This window comes from Acipenser ruthenus, chromosome 8 (genome assembly GCF_902713425.1).
Source record: "Acipenser ruthenus chromosome 8, fAciRut3.2 maternal haplotype, whole genome shotgun sequence".
NCBI classification, from domain to species: Eukaryota; Metazoa; Chordata; class Actinopteri; order Acipenseriformes; family Acipenseridae; genus Acipenser; species Acipenser ruthenus.
Window position 1 is genome coordinate 36,764,821 of NC_081196.1, and position 17,792 is coordinate 36,782,612.

Here is a 17,792-nt window from a genome sequence, read left to right on the forward strand (position 1 = left end):
CCGGTCTCAAACAGTAAACAATAATGTTGGACGGCTTTTGTCCATCCGCGCACATATACACAATAATAATAATCATCATAATAATACTACTAATAACAAATAATATATACATAAATAATAAAATAGGCACAAGGGGAGGGCTCCCCGTCACAATTGGTAAATGAAGAACCTAAATATTGAGTGTTACAAAGTTAAATTGCATAATATTTTAAAAACTTACCTCTGTTGGAGTAAATAATAAAAAGCATTTCAGAATTTCTCTCCTATCCATATCCACAGAATATATACATGGGAGTCTTCGTGGTCCAGATTGCTACAAAACACTTCAGTTAAAAACATTTCAACAAACTCATGGATTGTCTCAGCTTATCAAGTTTCGAGGACAGCAGTTATTATCTACAGTAGATGCCCTCTAAAGCTAACAGGACTTCAAAATCTTGAAACTCACTTTAAACAGTGCCTTAACTTTCAAAGCATTGTGCAGCATAGCCAAAAACACCTTTTACAAAATTCTTCATACAGGAAAAAAACTTAGTTCAGTCTATAACAGCATCAACATCCTCCGCAGCAGTGATTAATTAGTAATGTAGTAATGGTACTTTATTGCCTCTGGAGTTCCATTATTGCTGTGTTTTGTTTGCAGTTATATTATTGAGTTATAACAAATGGCTGACATCCACAGAAAACAATGGGAGAGCACTGTTCGGTTGTTTTACAACTGTAGATAATTAATCTTGTCTTTCAAAAAGTTAAAACAAAACTCGTATTTAGAACCACATTCAGTGTCTGTGGTCATCTGTGGTCAATATGTTTTCTGTGGTCATTATGTTTTCTGAGCTCTCCAAACAGTATGGATATTGTAGGTTCTTCTCCTGTACACATGGTTTTACTGTGAATAGTGGGGGTTGTAGTTATAGTGTTTGCAAAAATTATTATAAATAAACACATATAGCAGGATTTTTTTGTATTCAATAGAATCTATAAATTATAAATAAGTGCTGTTCCTATTAAGTAAACATACATAAATTAATATAGGAATGATGGTTTATTTAACTGTTTCTATCTGCAAAGACCTTTAACTGAATTGATAGACATATACATAATATAATTGAGCCCCAACCTTATTGCTTTTAGGATAAAATACTAAACATATTTGTTAGGTTTGGGGGGGGGGGGGGGGGGGGAATTGTGGGATACCAATTGATTTTCTCAATTTTACACATCTGAATTTAGTGAACCCTATAAACCCCCATAATTTGCATATGTCCTGCTTGTAGTTGCCACACTTGTGACTGTGACTGGCAAGCAGTAATCAGTGTACCTTAGCTTAATCCTGTACATAGCGGTGGGGGAAAAATGACATTCCAAACAAATCAAACAATGTTGAACAATTACATCTTGTGAAACATGAATATGTTTGCCTGTTGCATAATTCAGGTTACAAGCAAAGAATATCCCCTCAAAAAATATATATCAGTCACATTTTTAATTCAGGGGTTCAGATACCCCTAGACCTCGCTCTGTGTTTACTTAATTCACAACTTCCTGAACACAAATTTAGGCGACGTTTACTACTGGACGCTAAAGAGACTATTGCGTGTGTGTGTGTGTTATATTTTCCACCATTGTACTTTCAATTTCAGTATGAATACCAAGCATAGATGTGTTTTGAGAGACTGGCAAAGCTCATTCTACCACCCAGACCTGATTTCCTGTAAATATCTAGAGAAAATTGTACATGGAGTACACAACAACTTAATTTTGCAACAGGATATCCTGTGTTTGTAGAACCGGTCACAGCACAGGATGCAATTAAAATAGTATCTCCAGTGGATTGTTCTATTCTGTTGAACGGCCTAAAAATTCAGTATTTTGATCCCACTATTTAAAACTAAAATGCAGATATGAGATCCAAAACAAATTTAAAAAACACTGCATATTGTAGGTGCTTAACTGTTACCAAGTAACAGACTGAGGTTGAGAAGGTGTTATTTCAGTTGCTTCCCCTTGATGTGCTACAGGTAAGGTTTGGTGAATGTAGGCTGTGTATGTATGGGTGGTGGAGATATGTACTCCAAGCACATATCAAAAGAAGGGTTGTGATCATTTCCAGTATTTCAAGTTATTTGTTCTATTTTTCCATGTATTGACTATGAAATCACAGGTAGCCCTCTGACCCTCATATTCTAAAACCATGCATAGCGTGTGTCAAAAACCCTGTGCCATAGATATTGCTTAGTGTTTCTATGTAATGAAATGGTTCTTATGTATTCAAGATAAACTGACAGCAATTATACAAAACACATGTGTTATAAATTAATTTATGTAATGGCAATGTATTCATAATTACAAAATATACCTGCATTTGACACCAATGAATAAAATAGTGGACATCCAGTTCAAACAGTTACTGTTTTAAAAATACACTATAAAATGCCCCTCAAAAGTAAGCGCGTTGAGAGGTGTCTGGAGTTACTTGACATTACATTACTAGAGCATAGAACTCTACAGTCAAACCATTTAACTATGTAACCATTTTACTAGAAACGACCTCACGATACCAACCTTGTCTTCTTAACAAGCCTAAAACAATCTGATTAGAAATGACCTTGTTAACATGTTCTTTCCCTCGCCAATATCCCAAAACCAGAAATATTCTTCCAACCCAAGCGGTTTTGACAGGGTTTCCATCGCCATTTCCATGGTGACCAGACCTGTCAACAATGGCATCAAGGCGAACAAACAAGTTAGAATTGTGGCAATTGACTATTATTTTTTCGTTATTAATGTGGATCATAACTGTATGCCGAGAAATTTCAATAATTATTGACGCGTGATGTGTACAGCGCCCACAGAAGTGTATCCAGCTATCCCATACATACAACTTTCTAATACAAATTAAATGTTTTATAACATTTCATGATAATATACCAGAAAAGTTTGGTTGGGGTTTCCTGCATATTAACTGCATCACCCCGAATGGCCGCCAGTCAAATATGCAAGATTCTCGTGTTCTTAAAGCGCAGATTGAAGCAGTTCTGCACAGAATCGCGGAGATGCGCGTTCTTCGAGGGCTGCTGCGTGACCTCACTCAACTTCACCCACAAAAATCTGTGCAGATTCTGCACAGCCCAGCGCAGCTCTGAAAAGATACTGCATGAGACTGGCTGCGGCTGTGAACCACGGAGTCGATGCAGAGATCACGAGTGACCTGCTAATTGTAATGCAAATAACCACCATAATTACTGCAGCCCCCTTGGAGTCGAACGACATATTATTATAAGAACATAAGAAAGGTTACAAACGAGATGCCATTCGGTCAGTCTTGCCCGACTGGCTGTTAGTATCTTATTGTTTCTAGAATCAAGTTGTTTCTTGAAGGATCCCAGGGTGGCAGCTTCAACAACGTTACTGGGTAGTTGGTTCAAGAATCCCACAATTCTCTTTGTAAAAAAGTGCCTCGTAGTTTATTCTAAATACCCCTTTATCTAATCTCCACACACGCACAATGTAATGAGTGTGTTGGCAATTGGTGATCAAATAAATAATAAAGTAAAATAAAACAAAATAAAATCAATAAATAAGAATGCCATATCCTTAAAGTCATGTCTTTGAAGTTATACTGCATTGCAAGTGTTATTAGGGAATGTTGCGCTGTGTTTTCAAGCGCTTCACTGTGCTGCGCTGCAGGGTTTGGAGATGGCGTTTCTCTAGACGTGTGACGTCAGAAAGACAGCAGCCAAGAGCAGCCGGCGCAGCAAGCTCTGGGTAACAGAACAGTTCCCAGGAATCCAAAGGCATTACACCCAGTCAGAGTCGTGGTGGTGTGAGCATGCGTGGCGTTTGTTGTGAACTGGGGAGGGGACTAAACTGGAAAAGAGACAACAGACAAAAGAGGTAAAGTAAACTTTCTACTAAAAAAAAATATATTTTATTTTATGGAAATCTAAAATAAGCATAACATTTGCCGGAAGATAACACGTTGTGTTAAACGGCGCGGTATATCGGCAAATATATATGTTGTTTTATAATATCAGAAGTCTTTGTCAGCCACCCCCGCTCTGTGTGTGTGTCTTTATAATATCACGTCAATGTTAAGAACGAAAGAAAATGCCGTACACTGATATTGAAAATGATGAATATATTCATTTTGATTTTCAGTTACATTGGTGTATTCTTATTGGATTAATACAGTATCGTAAAATATAAAATTATTATTATTATTATTATTATTATTATTATTATTATTATTATTATTATTATTAGCAGACGCCCTTATCCAGGGCGACTTACAGTTGTTACAAAATCACAGTACGAAATATCACATTATAAAATATCACATTACAGAATATCACATTAAAGCGCAGTTATAAAGTACAATAAAATCAGTAGCAAATAAGATCAAATTCAAATAAAAGCAAAATAAACAATACAGTAAATAATTACATTTAAGAGCGAGTTCGACTAATATATATATGATTAAAGTCAATTTAGAGCACGTAGTAAGTACAGTAAGTGGGTGAGAACGATTTCAAATAAGTGCCATTACAAAAACCGTGAATACGGATACCTGTAAGAGTAAAATCAAGAAATGTCTACAGTATTACTGAGCGCTACTGTGTTTTCACGATTAACAAAAGCTTATTGTCGTAGTTTTACAATCGGTCCTCTGTATTGAACTAGTTCGGCCAACACGTTCTTGCTGCTTCAGCGTGTTGTTGTTATTCAGAGGACACCCTTCCTATTCATCTGGTCATTTGACTCTGGATGGAACCATTCATTTTGAACAAGGTCACAATTCCAAAGTTTGAATAAGTAAAGAAAATGTATGCTATATTTAAAGTGTGTGCTTGATTGTGATTCTCGTCGGCAGATTTTGTAAAAGCAGAACATTTGAGAAATTTGTAACATTGTTTTTATCATTTAAATGTCATCGAAATAAGATGCCGGTATATAAACAAACAAAAAACCTTCAGTGTCCCACACAGCCACATATTCTGTTAAATTTTAAACTAGAATTCCTTGTTGTGTCTATAATTACAACAATAGTTGTTTTGTAGATCTTTATCAGCATGCATTGGTGACATTTCTCTTTTTAAAATTAGCTTTAGGAACCCTACTGCCAGCCCACTTTTGGCCCACTTTGGTCTCACGTCACGTGCGTGGATAGCCGCTGTTTACAACACAGAGAGACAACTGGGGGTGGAGTTGAAACGCCGGCACAGGCGCGCAGGATTTATTAATACAAACAGAAAAGAAAGTAAATGGTGGTCATGTGACGTTACCAGCCATGGTAATGCACAGAGGACACATACAGCAAGCTGTACAAAAGGAAAAATAAAACACAGTACAAAAACTACAAATAAAAGGTGCCCCCAAGGGCGAGCGCTAGCCTTAAAACGAGGCGTCCCGCTCCAGGAACCGGCTACACAACGGAACCCTCGCTATACATCACATGGGATCACAATCCCCTAACTAACCTACTCATGAGCCGGTATTCATACAATGACTCGTGCTGCTTCATACGGCCTTGGCTGGGCATTGCCTTCACAAGCACCGCTTGCAGTCTCAGGGTTGCGTAGCTGTCGTTCCTGCAGAGCTGACCCTCTCCTCCCGAGTATACGCCGCTCCCCTCTGGCATGGCGTTACAGTCGCCTCGAACCATCTCCCGCAGATGCTTTTAAACTGACGGACACTCGGTCAAGACCCACCCACCTGCTGATTGAGGTCCAGCACAGCCAATCACTTGCTGCCCTTCCCCTCAACCAAACCTAACAGGCAGCAAGTCTCAATCGAGCGCCCGTCTGGAAACAAATGTAATTAAACAAATCAACTCCACAACAAACCCATTTCCCCATACAAATTATACCAACACTAAACACACGTGCAGGGCAATCGCCCTGCTACAAGGATCAACATTTCCCCCCCCCCCCCCTAGAAGTAATTGGGGTATTCTAGTGTATGAAAAAGTATTGCTAATATTTTGTTCTTTCAGTGTACTGTACTTCCATACTAGGGAAGAATTGCACAAGTGGTACACCACTGAAAACAACAGCTTCTTTACATTCTTATTTTAATTATTATTATTATTTGTTTATTTAGCAGACGCCTTTATCCAAGGCGACTTACAGAGTCTAGGGTGTGTGAACTATGCATCACCTGCAGAGTCACTTAAAACTACGTCTCACCCGAAAGACGGAGCACAAGGAAGTTAAGTGATTTGCTCAGGGTGTCACACAATGAGTCAGTGGCTGAGGTGGGATTTGAACTGGGGACCTCTTGGTTACAAGCCCTTTTCTTTAACCACTAGACCACACAGCCTCCTATCTAGCGTGATGCTAAGAAATAAATAATAATAATAATAATGAAATAGTAGCAGCAACACAGCAGCTAATAGCAGATATCAGGCTTAAGAGCATGGAAAGCAAGAGAGAACAAGTTGGTCTTGAGAGTTGATTTAAAGTGAGCGACGGTGGGAGCATCATGCACCAAAGCTGGGAGAGAGTTCCAAAGAGTCGGAGCCATGAAGCTAAACGAGCATTCTCCAAGTGTGGTGCACTTTTGCTTGAGGATAACAAGCAGGCCAGAGTTGGAGGACCTCAGCTTGTGGGCAGGGACATAGTGGGTCAACTCGGGACCTGTGTGTTGAAGGGCATTGTAGGTGAGCAGGAGAGTTTTGAAAATAATCCTGAACTTTACAGGTAGCCAGTGCAGCTGGGCAAGACGGGGGGTGATGTGATCATGTTTTTTACATCTGGTAAGGATATGATATGTATACACATATTATCTTTGTTTTTATGTGTTAAATGACAGTGGTAAAGTTTCTTTGGTCGTTTTTAATGTTTTACGTTTTCAGAGCGCGCACATCTTCTCAGGCCCAGCTTCCTGGTGCCTGTTTATGACGTCACCTTAACGGTAAACTCAAATTAACAACTCGCTCCTATTCAAATTATTTTACTTAATAATCAACACATAGGTTAGTTATTTATGATTTTAAAACAACGCCAAATCAAATATGCAATTGAATTCCTTTCTTATTTGAAAATAACTACTAAAACTAAACCCGGAAGTCGACCTGGGAACTTTTGTATGGCTGGGAGCTATTGTATCCTACACCGGCGCTATGACTCTGCACGCCCAGAGGTTTTGGGGCTGGGCCCCGGCAAGCCCCGGTGTAGCATGAGAAACTACACCCCATGAGATAGTGCATCCCTTCAGCACGGTTGGCTTTACCACGCATGCGCACGTTATGTGACGTACATGGGGTTCACCTTTGCATAGCTATATCTATGAGAAACGGCATCACGTGCAATTGTGCACCCCTACTTTATTATATTAATATTCACATTTAGCTGTTTGTTTAATAAAATATGATGTTTTATTAATAAATAGGTTGTTCCGCTTCCTGCTTTTTCACACTGTTGGTAATGAAAGGAGGTGCAGTATCTCATAGCTATTAAAACACCTTTTCTGAGAGGATGCAGTAGCTCATAGCTATTAAAACACCTTTTCTGAGGGGGTGCAGTATCTCATGACTATTAAAACACTTTTTCTGAGGGAGTGCAGTATCTCATAGCTATTAAGCAGGTTGGTGAGAGTTCAGCTGCGTGAGTTGTCAGCACATCATAACCAATGTGTAGTTCAGAGGGTTGCAGCTCAAGCGTTTTGGCTGACCAGTCGATTTGATTGGCAGTTTGGCTGTGTTCTGATTTATAGTCATGAATATGTATTTTACTTCTTTAATGTGATTCGCTGCGAGGCTCCTTGCAAACCGCACAGCCCTGAACTCGACAAAACCCCCAACTCAACTACTACCAGTCAAACACGCACTGTCTGAATATCAAACCTGAAGTAACCCACTTACTTCAAATGGAAATGTCAAATTCTTCTAAATACACCAGAATGGATAGTTAAGGTTTCTGGTTGTCTGGTTTTCTTTCTGAGTGGTCCGCTTGCCTTTAATGATGTAGTTAGTGTCATTAAACCATCTGTTTCATAAGTTAATCAAGGAAAAATCATAATGACAAAATAAGCTCAACTATTTTTTTTACCTATACATTCCTAAAACGACAGTGATGATCGCTTTACCATCGTTGCTTGGAGGTTGTAGCTACAACAGGAACTGTTGTATAACAGGCAGCAAGTCTCAATCATAAAACAAAGACTTCACCCTCGCTAATCTAGTCAAACAAAATGAGTAATGATTGCGATGATTAATCATGTGTTTGCATTATAAGAGCATTCATTAAAATACAGAGCAATTCATTTTATTCCTCCGCCCTTATTCTGCACATTATGTTGTTCACTGGAGTAGATTCACAATTTTATTTTTTATGCATGCTGAAATAATAATAATAATAAAAACATTATCAGTTTCACACAAATCTAATTGTTAAACATCTACAGTGGAAAGATGTCACTCGCTGTACTCGTGTACCATATTCTATTTTCCTTTTCTTGTGTCAGATCTGGACATGCATAGCATCAAAATACAGGGGATGGATTACTATTTAATACGTTAATAGTACATAATACGTTATTGAGATATTTTTATTTTAAACACAAGAAGTTTCACTTCCAACTTTCCGTTGATAAAGGAAGGGGATGCAGTATATCATACTGTGTTGTTCAATGACACGTTTGGTCACGTGACTGTACAGGCCCGCACCATCTCATGAGATGCAGTTTGATATTGCAATTGTGTTATTATGTTTTTCTATGTTTTGGAAGACTTTGATAAAGATATTGAAATACATGCACGATATCGACATACAGTTTTCCCACCCCTAATTATTATTGTTATTATAATTATTATTATTAAATACTAGTGTACTAACTGTACAAAAGCTTCCCCTAAAAAAAATCCATAACAATCATATTTTATCTGTACTTATAGTAATTTATAATTACCTCTCCTCCCCCCAAAAGCATTAATGAATCATTTACACTATGTTTAATGGAAGAATAAGATCTGACCTTTTAATATATCTGTTAAAAGTCCAATATCATAGTTTTAACTTCATAGTGCTGTACATGCATTCTTTTGGTCAATATTTGAACAATTCCAACGTGTGTCTGTTTTTTTTTTTTTGTGTGTGTTATTGCAGTAATGTTACCATAACATAAAAAAAATGAATGAATAAATAGCCTTAGCAAAATGCCAGAATGACATCTTGCCATGGCCAGGCTTCAGGTGAGGAAAAGGGTTTGAGATGACAACCAAACACCAATACCAAGATCACTCTGGTTGTGAGATGAGGTTCTGGTATTGTCTAAAACCTATTGAGTTCATTCATCCCAGATGACACTGCTGCACGTGACACCAGGCAGACTGCATCCTATTCTGTAGCCTAGCAACCAGAGCAGCAACTGTCTGCGTGAGAATAATAGCTATAACTTTTATTGCGGTGCATCTGCTACTATCTGACCAGAAAGAATGAAGACGCTAATTCCGGATAGATCAGAATTGCCCAAAACAGCCGAAAAATGACTTGTAGTTATTTCAAGTGATCCTGAAAGACAGTAAATGGCACAGAAGGTCTGATACATCTTACACAAATTGTTTTAATGTACAGCTGTGGCCAAAAGTTTTGCATCACCCTATAGAATTAACACATTTTGCTTCATAAAGTTGAGTGAAACCTGCTGAATAATGTTACATTAACATATTGAATTACATACCGCTTTGTTGTTATCCATATACTAACGAAATACTGTACTACTATATGTTCATAAGACAGAGATTGAAAAATTTTACATTTTGAAATCTAACATGAATTACTAATAAATAAAAAAGTCTTAATCCTAAAATACTAGGCTAGGTGATGCAAAACATTTTTTGCCATAACTGTATATGGACATGATACTGGGGCAGCAGTGTGGAGTAGTGGTTAGGGCTCTGGACTCTTGACCGGAGGGTCATGGGTTCAATCCCAGATGGGGGACACTGCTGCTGTACCCTTGAGCAAGGTACTTTACCTAGATTGCTCCAGTAAAAAACCCAACTGTATAAATGGGTAATTGTATGTAAAAATAATGTAATTGTATGTAAAAATAATGTGATATCCTATAACAATTGTAATTCGCCCTGGATAAGGACATCTGCTAAGAAATAAATAATATTGTCTCTTTTAAAGATTTAAAAATAATATATATAAGAAAGCAGTGAGTCATACTACATGTAGTTCATGTTTGTTAACCAAATAAATATCAAATGAATTTGTATATATTGACTGCAAGTCATTACATGTGTCTGAAAATGGTTTCTGGAAGCACTCAAGTGAATTTGGGCTCCGCCTATGTAACTTAAATCGATCAATTGAATTGACCCAAGTTTCCATTTGCTTTTCAGACTCAGCATCCATCATTCTCTTGACCTGAGTGGCAGAAAATCATGGGAAGTGGTATGTACTTTAATGTTAAACTGAATAATTTTATATAAAAGGCTTCCGATTTTACTGCGAGTGTCAAATGTAAGTCGCTCTCAGTTTTAAGGGTACTTTTCATCCTTTTTCTATTGCATATTTAAAAAGATAAATAGATACAGTACGCTAAGTAAATACTTTAATCATCTTCTAGAACCTGGGCTGGGTCAGCTAAACTGCTGGTGTAATTGTTGCAAATAAACAATATGGTTTGACCCTTCAATTCATTTATTGTAGTATGGATAGACCTATAGTAATTTGTTATCAGGGAGCCATTCTCCTCAAATCTTTGCTAATATATAATTAGGATAGTACAATTTGTGGTTTGTTAATTTTTTTTTGTTATCTTTTTATTGGGTTTTATTTGCAGGTTACTGACAAAAAATAAAAGTAGTAAATACAAAATACATTAGAGACAAAATAATAAGAAAATAATCTATTTTCTTGTGTAGGGATGTTGTTTAGTGAAATAATGGAGAGAGAGAGAGTTGTTTTTATTCACTGCTGTTCCACATGTTTGCAGTAATTTATACTGTCTGTTGTTTAGTGTAGTAGTTTTGTATTGGTTATGATCAAGTGTGTGTGTTCCCCTTCAATAAAGGCCAACAATTATGAGAAATTCGAGACAACCACTGCTCTACAAAATGAACTGTTAACTGCCATGGTTTAGCAACGGTGAGGCTGAGCAGAAATATTGGGTGAAAAAAAGAAACAAGGTAGCCTATAATTTTTTAGAGATCTGGAAAAGCACTTTATTTGTTTTGCAGCTCACATAAACATATAATAGGCAGAAATTGGGCCTCAGACCATTTAAAAAATAGTGAAGCATTTTCTTGTGAACTGTATTGTTCCTGATGTTGCATACATTTCAATTGGTGGCTGTGAGTCTGTGACAATTTCAGTTATGCAAGTATAAACACCACTTTTATGTATGTAGTTTCTCGCTAAAGACAAAAAGAACTGAGTAAGTGTATTCAAATTCATTTTTGACTATAATGTGATGTAGTTAAAGGATTAGGGCTAAACGGTGCACTTTCCCATTAAAGACGCTTTGATCTCCATCTACACAATATAAGAAAAACTAGAAAGTTTTACCTCCCAGTTTCTGATTTTCATGTGATTGCCACTCTGATTCTCAACTTTACCCTTAACCATCCACCGTACAAAAAATAAAGAAGCACGTTGGTAGTTAGATTAGTTGTTCAAGTCAAGGCAGAAGTGATGTTTTGACAGAATATATATGTTCTTTTTTCACAGCACTTGTCTATGTACTCGGACAGTGAATCTCAAAATGGGGTATGTGGGATGGTTTCAGGGGCACCGCACATACAGGAATATTCTCTCTCAAATGGTCATGAGCCTGAGAAAGCAACGTGCTTGGGATTACTTTAACTAACATGCATTAACTCCACGGCCAGCCCAAAAGAACATTTATATGCTTTTCCAATGTTGGAATATACACATTATACAATTGTAAGGGGAACAACATTTCTATGGATTCACTGGAATTCAGAAAGAAAACCTGCGCTTTTAAATCTGAAATAATCCCTTCAAAATGTTAGCTACTGTGTGGAAAGCTACTGCAGTAATTCCCCTGAGTCATGTGAGTGGTAACATGGTACATTAGCATTAATCTTTCATCTGATTTTACTATTATCACCCTTGTTCTGTTTAACTATACATGCAATGCAGAAAGCTCTGAAGACCAGTTCGATTTTCTAATCTTGTGGAATTGGTGTGCAGCCTCTCTTTGGCTTTGGTAATGATATATTGTTAACCGAGCTGTAACCATGTAACCGCGTCACATGTACTTTTTTATGTTCTCAGTTTTCCTGTCACCAAACCAAGCCAACTCAGTTCTGAAAAGGTTCCCAAGAGCAAACGGCCTGCTTGAAGAAATAAAACAGGGGAACATTGAGCGGGAATGTCGGGAGGAAACCTGCTCCTATGAGGAAGCAAGGGAGGCATTTGAAAATGATGAAAAAACAGTGAGTATTTATGATTTCCAGTAGCTGGAGGCATTGTATCAGAGCAAGCTGTAAAGGAAAGAAGAAAAAGTGCAATAAATAAGCACCTGTCCAATTTCATTTTATTATTTGGTGTCAGACTTGAGCTGTAAGAAAACTGATCAAGCTTCGACCAATTGTAATTGCATAAAGGAAATCTGGGGAGGTTAAAAAAATAACTTTCTATATCATCCTATTAATCACTCTGATGAATTACTCTCTAGGATTGTATTGTGGTCTGGCGTATTGGCACATTTCAAGTGTCTATTTAAATGTAACCCTTATTATGAAATTGGTATAGCCGAGTGTATAGATAATCCTGACATATGGCTTACAGACACTAAACTGATCAAGGCAAAGAACTGTTTCTCCATGGATTTGTGTACAAAGATATTTGTTCTGATCATATCTGAAACAGCAGGCATTTTTGAAAAAGTTATTGACTGGTGAAAGTTGTATCTATAGCCAAAGGCATAAATGTATAACTGCAAGTAAAAATCACAGCCAGTTTGTGATGAACGTGAAGGCTGTTTCTGAAGCAAAAATCATGATACACGATACACAAAATCTGTGTTCACTCCCTATTTGTACTATTTCATTGATCATTGTAATTCATGACGCCTTAAAAAAGCATCTCTTCTTGATAAAATAACGCACACATGTATTGCTTTAAACTGAATGAAATAATTTAGCACCCTAGCAATATAGTAATGGAAGCCTGTCTGTTTGTTTGCTTCTCCAGAGGGAGTTTTGGTATGAATACAATAAGGAATTGAACGGCGACAACGGTTTCAATGTAGAAGGGAATCGCTTCCATTCTGTATACCTTATCCTCCCCCTCCTGGCAGGCCTCCTTGTGATAATCGGTGTCTTGGTAGCTATTTGGCACTGCCACTCCCGAAAGATGTTACAAAGAGGGACCACGTTCAGCGAGCGGAGGCATCACCGGAGCCAGGCTGACAGAAGCATGTCCCTGGTAGCCATGGATCACCGAGGCCACGTCTCCTACCATCCTGGCACTTCTCCTCAATCTGACATGAGCACAAGCAGTGGCCTAACCGCGGGATCTCCTGCATACATGGGGGAGGATCTGGCGTCGGGGAGACTGTCAATTGGAGAGCCACCCCCTTCGTATGAAGAAGCCACAGGGCAGGCTGATGTTCGGATTGAAACAGCAGGGTCACATACAGATCTGCCTCCCCAGTACGAGGACATAATTAACACCAGTGTGAGTGTAAGCAATGTGAAATAACTGGCTGTTGATAAGGTTTGTGTTATTACCAAAAGGCAGTATATTTCAGCACTAATATTATAACAATGATATATATATATATTTTTTTTTTGTTGAATATGATCATTTCCCCACACAGTCCAGGATCACTGTAGAGCACGGAAAAGTGCTGTCTATCACTGTCCTTGGAAGAAGGTCACACAGAGGCTTTAAATAAATGAATCCTGAACTGTTTGTTCCCTCGTGCTACGCTGAGTTTAATATAGAAACAAACTGAATTCGTGACCTGGGAAGAAGGCTAGCTGCATGTAATGTAAATGCCAGTATTTCAGTTATGTGACTACTCTTTGTAATCTGTTGAAGATTGTAAATAACAACTTTTCAAATCGAAAATAAAAAAAAAAAAAATGTAAAAGTTATGCTAGAAATGAATTGTAAAGCCTGTATGCATAGCACTGTCAAAAAAAGACATTCCAGCTACTGGAGCATGCTTTAAAACAAATTAAACTGGAAGGTATAGGCTGTTTTGTGTTATAATTCACGTCTATGAAGTAGCCAATAACTCCCTTGAACATTTTAAAGTTCAAAAGACCCACTTTACCACTAACGTTTTTAAAATCAAACAGGAACATCTTGTGCATAATGCAGTTCCAATATTTGAGTGGGTGTTAGCCCACCACATGACACAGTGTTCTATTGTTAATGGACAAATACTGCTGAAATTAAAATAATACAAGCAGTATTTAGTCTTTCTAGTCTGCACCACAATTGGGTAATGTTTTATGTATAGCCAATCCCTCCCACCCAGGTTAAGGTCATATATAACTTTTGTGAATCTTGAGCATTTTTTCTAGATCAAGTACTGGGTTTCAGATATACTAAAATGTTTTATTTTCAGTTAAGGAAAGCTTTAAGGTAAAACTATGTTACAGAATACATTTGGTAAAGCCAAACATTTGCCATTTTGAATTTTAAATGTTCTAGATTTTCCCTCCGGTTTTGGTCTTTATTGCAATGGACTGTCCTGGTAGTTCTACCAAATCTCAGTTTCCTTACAAAATAGTATAGTATTAGCTGCTAATGCTTGAAGTCTTAATATTGTGTCTGAAGGGTCTGACTCCTAGATGTCAATAAAGTATAAAACTCTTTGGTATAACCTTGTGTTGCATTGAAACAACTAATGACTAGTTGATTTAGAAAATTATATAGATGCATCACATTACTAAGGATTTGACATGCAGGACTGTTATTGCAGATCATGGGTTGCACTGAGAAGAAAGCATTATCCAGCTGGTAAATTTGCTATGCTAATACTTTATGAATATGGCCCAAGGAAACATATACACACCAGAGATTAAGACCTTTTCCCAGATCTCAGTTAAATATTTTAATAGTGTTTAAAAGCATGCAGAAATGTAACAATTCTAAACTAAGACTTAAAATTTATAACTACCAGAGTTTAAAATAGTGAATACCATGCTGTACTCTAAAACCTACGTAGACCTCTCAGGATCAGGGTTGCCAGTGCATTGATGTTTATTAACATTATTATTAACTTGGGGGGGGGGGGGGATACTACTGCTGCTGTGTGTAGGAATTTTACAATGGAAAAGCTTGCCATTTATTATTTGACTCTGGATTTCTACAAAATTAATACATTGAGCTGAGAAGCAGGTGGCCAGATTGCACGTCAGCATAAAGCACTTTAAATTTATAGTTTGGAAAAAAAAAAAAACGCTATGAAAGGGCAAATTTAATTTGTTCATAACATCTGGTTCTTGAAAACAACCAAAATATAAAATAACAGTAAATAATTTTTTGTTAAATGCATACTATATTTGATCTTTTCTAAGCCTGGTTGCCGTACAATAACCCTCGTATAAAATTTGTGACATACTGTATTTTTATAGGTGAATTTGGTGTTAAAGTTTTGCTAACGTGTATGAGTGTTAATCGATTAATTGTTTTCCCATTTGTTTTTTGTTTTGTCTTTTGTTTTTTCTGGTGAATGTGTTTGTGCATATTTATCATATATTCTGCCATGAAAGTGTTTTTTGTTCAGTTTTAAAATGGGGAAGATACTGTGAGCAGCTGGGAATAATAATTTCCATCTTAAAACAGTCACTGCGGCTTTTAGTGTGACTGTATAATTATTTCTGACTAATGGGGGAGAAAAAATGAAGGCATGTACAAAAGTTTCTGAAGTTATTTCATGTTTACTTCTATTTATGTATAATAATGTTTAATATTTGTGAATTGACCCTACTAATTCATACTGGATTACATTTCAAAGGTGATTTAACATATAGTTGACATTTTCCTTGCGAGTCAAGCTTAGAGGGCATGTGGTAAGGTGTGGAGGAATATGAGTTTGGTCATATATACTGGATAACAAAACTTTTTTTTGTTTCTGTAATCAATGAATGACCCTAAAATGCAATGTGAGTTGCATTCATAAAAAAAGACATGTTTGTGAAGTGCCTTATTTCATAGACTAAATTGAATTTGTAATAAATGTATTTAAAAAAAAAAAAAACAACAAAAAAACTGAAATATTTATAGAAAAAATGTTGCTTGGATCAATTTGTAATAAAATATATTCCAATAACCATTGATGTCTGAAATATAATTTATTTATGTAGGTATTTGTTTATCTCAAAGATGATATGAGTGATCAAAATTTCACCAGATTTGGAGTGTTGTGTTTAGTGTTGTAGTTGGGTCCTAAGAATAGGTCTTTATTTCAGAACATGTCAAAAATCTTTTAGGGGGTACTAAGTACATCAATAATTTACACCACTCTGCCTAACTGACTGCTGCTGGCTATGCTATTATGCACACCATGGACAGCAAGGCTCTGTCCCGCAAGGGGCTAGTGAGAACGGATAAAATTAAGTTTAGGTAATAAAGTAAGCCTCCTTTTACAGATTACAGAATTTGCTGTTGTTCTAGGGATGGGGATTGGCACCCCCTTTCAATTTTGCTTTTTCAAAAAGACAGTATAGCCCCTCTGAAGGCGATTCCATCTTTAGTAGTATGTGCATTCTTTCTTTTTTGTGCATTACCTTCTATAATTATCTTTCTTGTAAATGCAAAACTGGAGACTTGCTGGAAGTGTGTCATTGGTGGTATTCTCTTATAAAGATCTTAAATTGAAATACAATTTAACAAAATCTCATATAAACCAAAACATAGTAATATCAAACTGCACTATAAAGTACGATGTAAATAAACGTTAACAAGCAGATTCTCTGAAATGTAACGTTTAATTCAGAAAAGCTACCAGGGATGCATGGTCCAAAAAATTCAAAATGACCATTAAATAACGTGTATGGGACATAATGTGGGGCCAACATTAGGGAAGAGTTACTAGAGTATTAGAGTAAATTAATTATTTGAGCATACTGTACTAAACAATATTTGTTACTTAGCAATTGACAGAAAGAAGCAGCTACAACCAGGAACCACTTGAGGGGCAGATTTATTCTTTATTTTTTTTCCCAGAGGTGTGTTGTAGAGGGATGTGGATACTGTTAAGTCAATGAAGCTCAGCAAGCTATGAAAAGTGGTTGGTTGATACCTGCTACAAATAGCCTGCAGACTAATAAGCTAAGATGTGACTTATTTTTAACAATGTGTCGATTTTTACTGTAATTAAATACAATTATGAAATGTTGCATTTTCCTGTTAAAACACATTTTGCTATTACTAAAAAAAAACCTTAATCCCCCCTTTTTGTATTTTTCTTTACTGCTGTGGTTATGTGGGGAAGCAGTTTCTGGACAGTTTCCAGTGTTTAATTCTCTTTTTTTAGGCAGTGTGGTTGCTGATTTTTAGGCCACTGCATTACAATGTTTCATATTTCTTTATTTAACTTATGTAAAACTATTGTGCAATGGAAATGGCATCTCTACTGAAACACTTTGTAAATGCAAAGTAAAATGTATACAGTATGTGAAATAAGTGTGTAGTGTAGCATTGATATACAGTTGTGTGCAAATTTATTATAACACCCCATTACTTATATTGTTTTGATGTGTTGTGAATATGAAATCAAACCATTGGAACTGAAAATCTTGGAAACCTTTTCAAAACAGGCAAATTAGTGATTGTTTCATTTAATTGATGACT

At 36.7% G+C, this 17,792-nt stretch overlaps 1 protein-coding gene across 2 annotated transcripts; it reads left to right on the forward strand.

Annotated features, from left to right (window-relative positions):
• Positions 1-3,746: 3,746 nt before the first annotated feature.
• LOC117406572 (transmembrane gamma-carboxyglutamic acid protein 1-like) lies at positions 3,747-16,272 on the forward strand. Of its 2 annotated transcripts, XM_034010664.3 has the most exons (4): positions 3,747-3,897; positions 10,352-10,403; positions 12,252-12,412; positions 13,173-16,272. In XM_034010664.3, exons 2-4 carry the CDS (start codon positions 10,394-10,396, stop codon positions 13,680-13,682), a joined length of 681 nt encoding a protein of 226 aa, XP_033866555.1. In that variant the 5' UTR covers positions 3,747-3,897; positions 10,352-10,393; the 3' UTR covers positions 13,683-16,272. The 2 variants fall into 2 exon arrangements, with proteins under 2 accessions (XP_033866555.1, XP_033866554.1); XM_034010663.3 differs by lacking the exons at positions 3,747-3,897; positions 10,352-10,403 and having other exon boundaries at positions 12,227-12,412.
• The last annotated feature ends 1,520 nt before the right edge of the window (positions 16,273-17,792 follow it).

What these genes read in the sequence shown, in the direction of transcription:
- LOC117406572 (XM_034010663.3), top strand. Translation starts at nt 12,230, where the DNA reads ATGTACTTTTTTATGTTCTCAGTTTTCCTGTCACCAAACCAAGCCAAC. An exon ending in TTGAAAATGATGAAAAAACA is followed by an intron (nt 12,413 to 13,172) that starts GTGAGTATTTAT and finishes TTGCTTCTCCAG; the next exon opens with AGGGAGTTTTGGTATGAATA.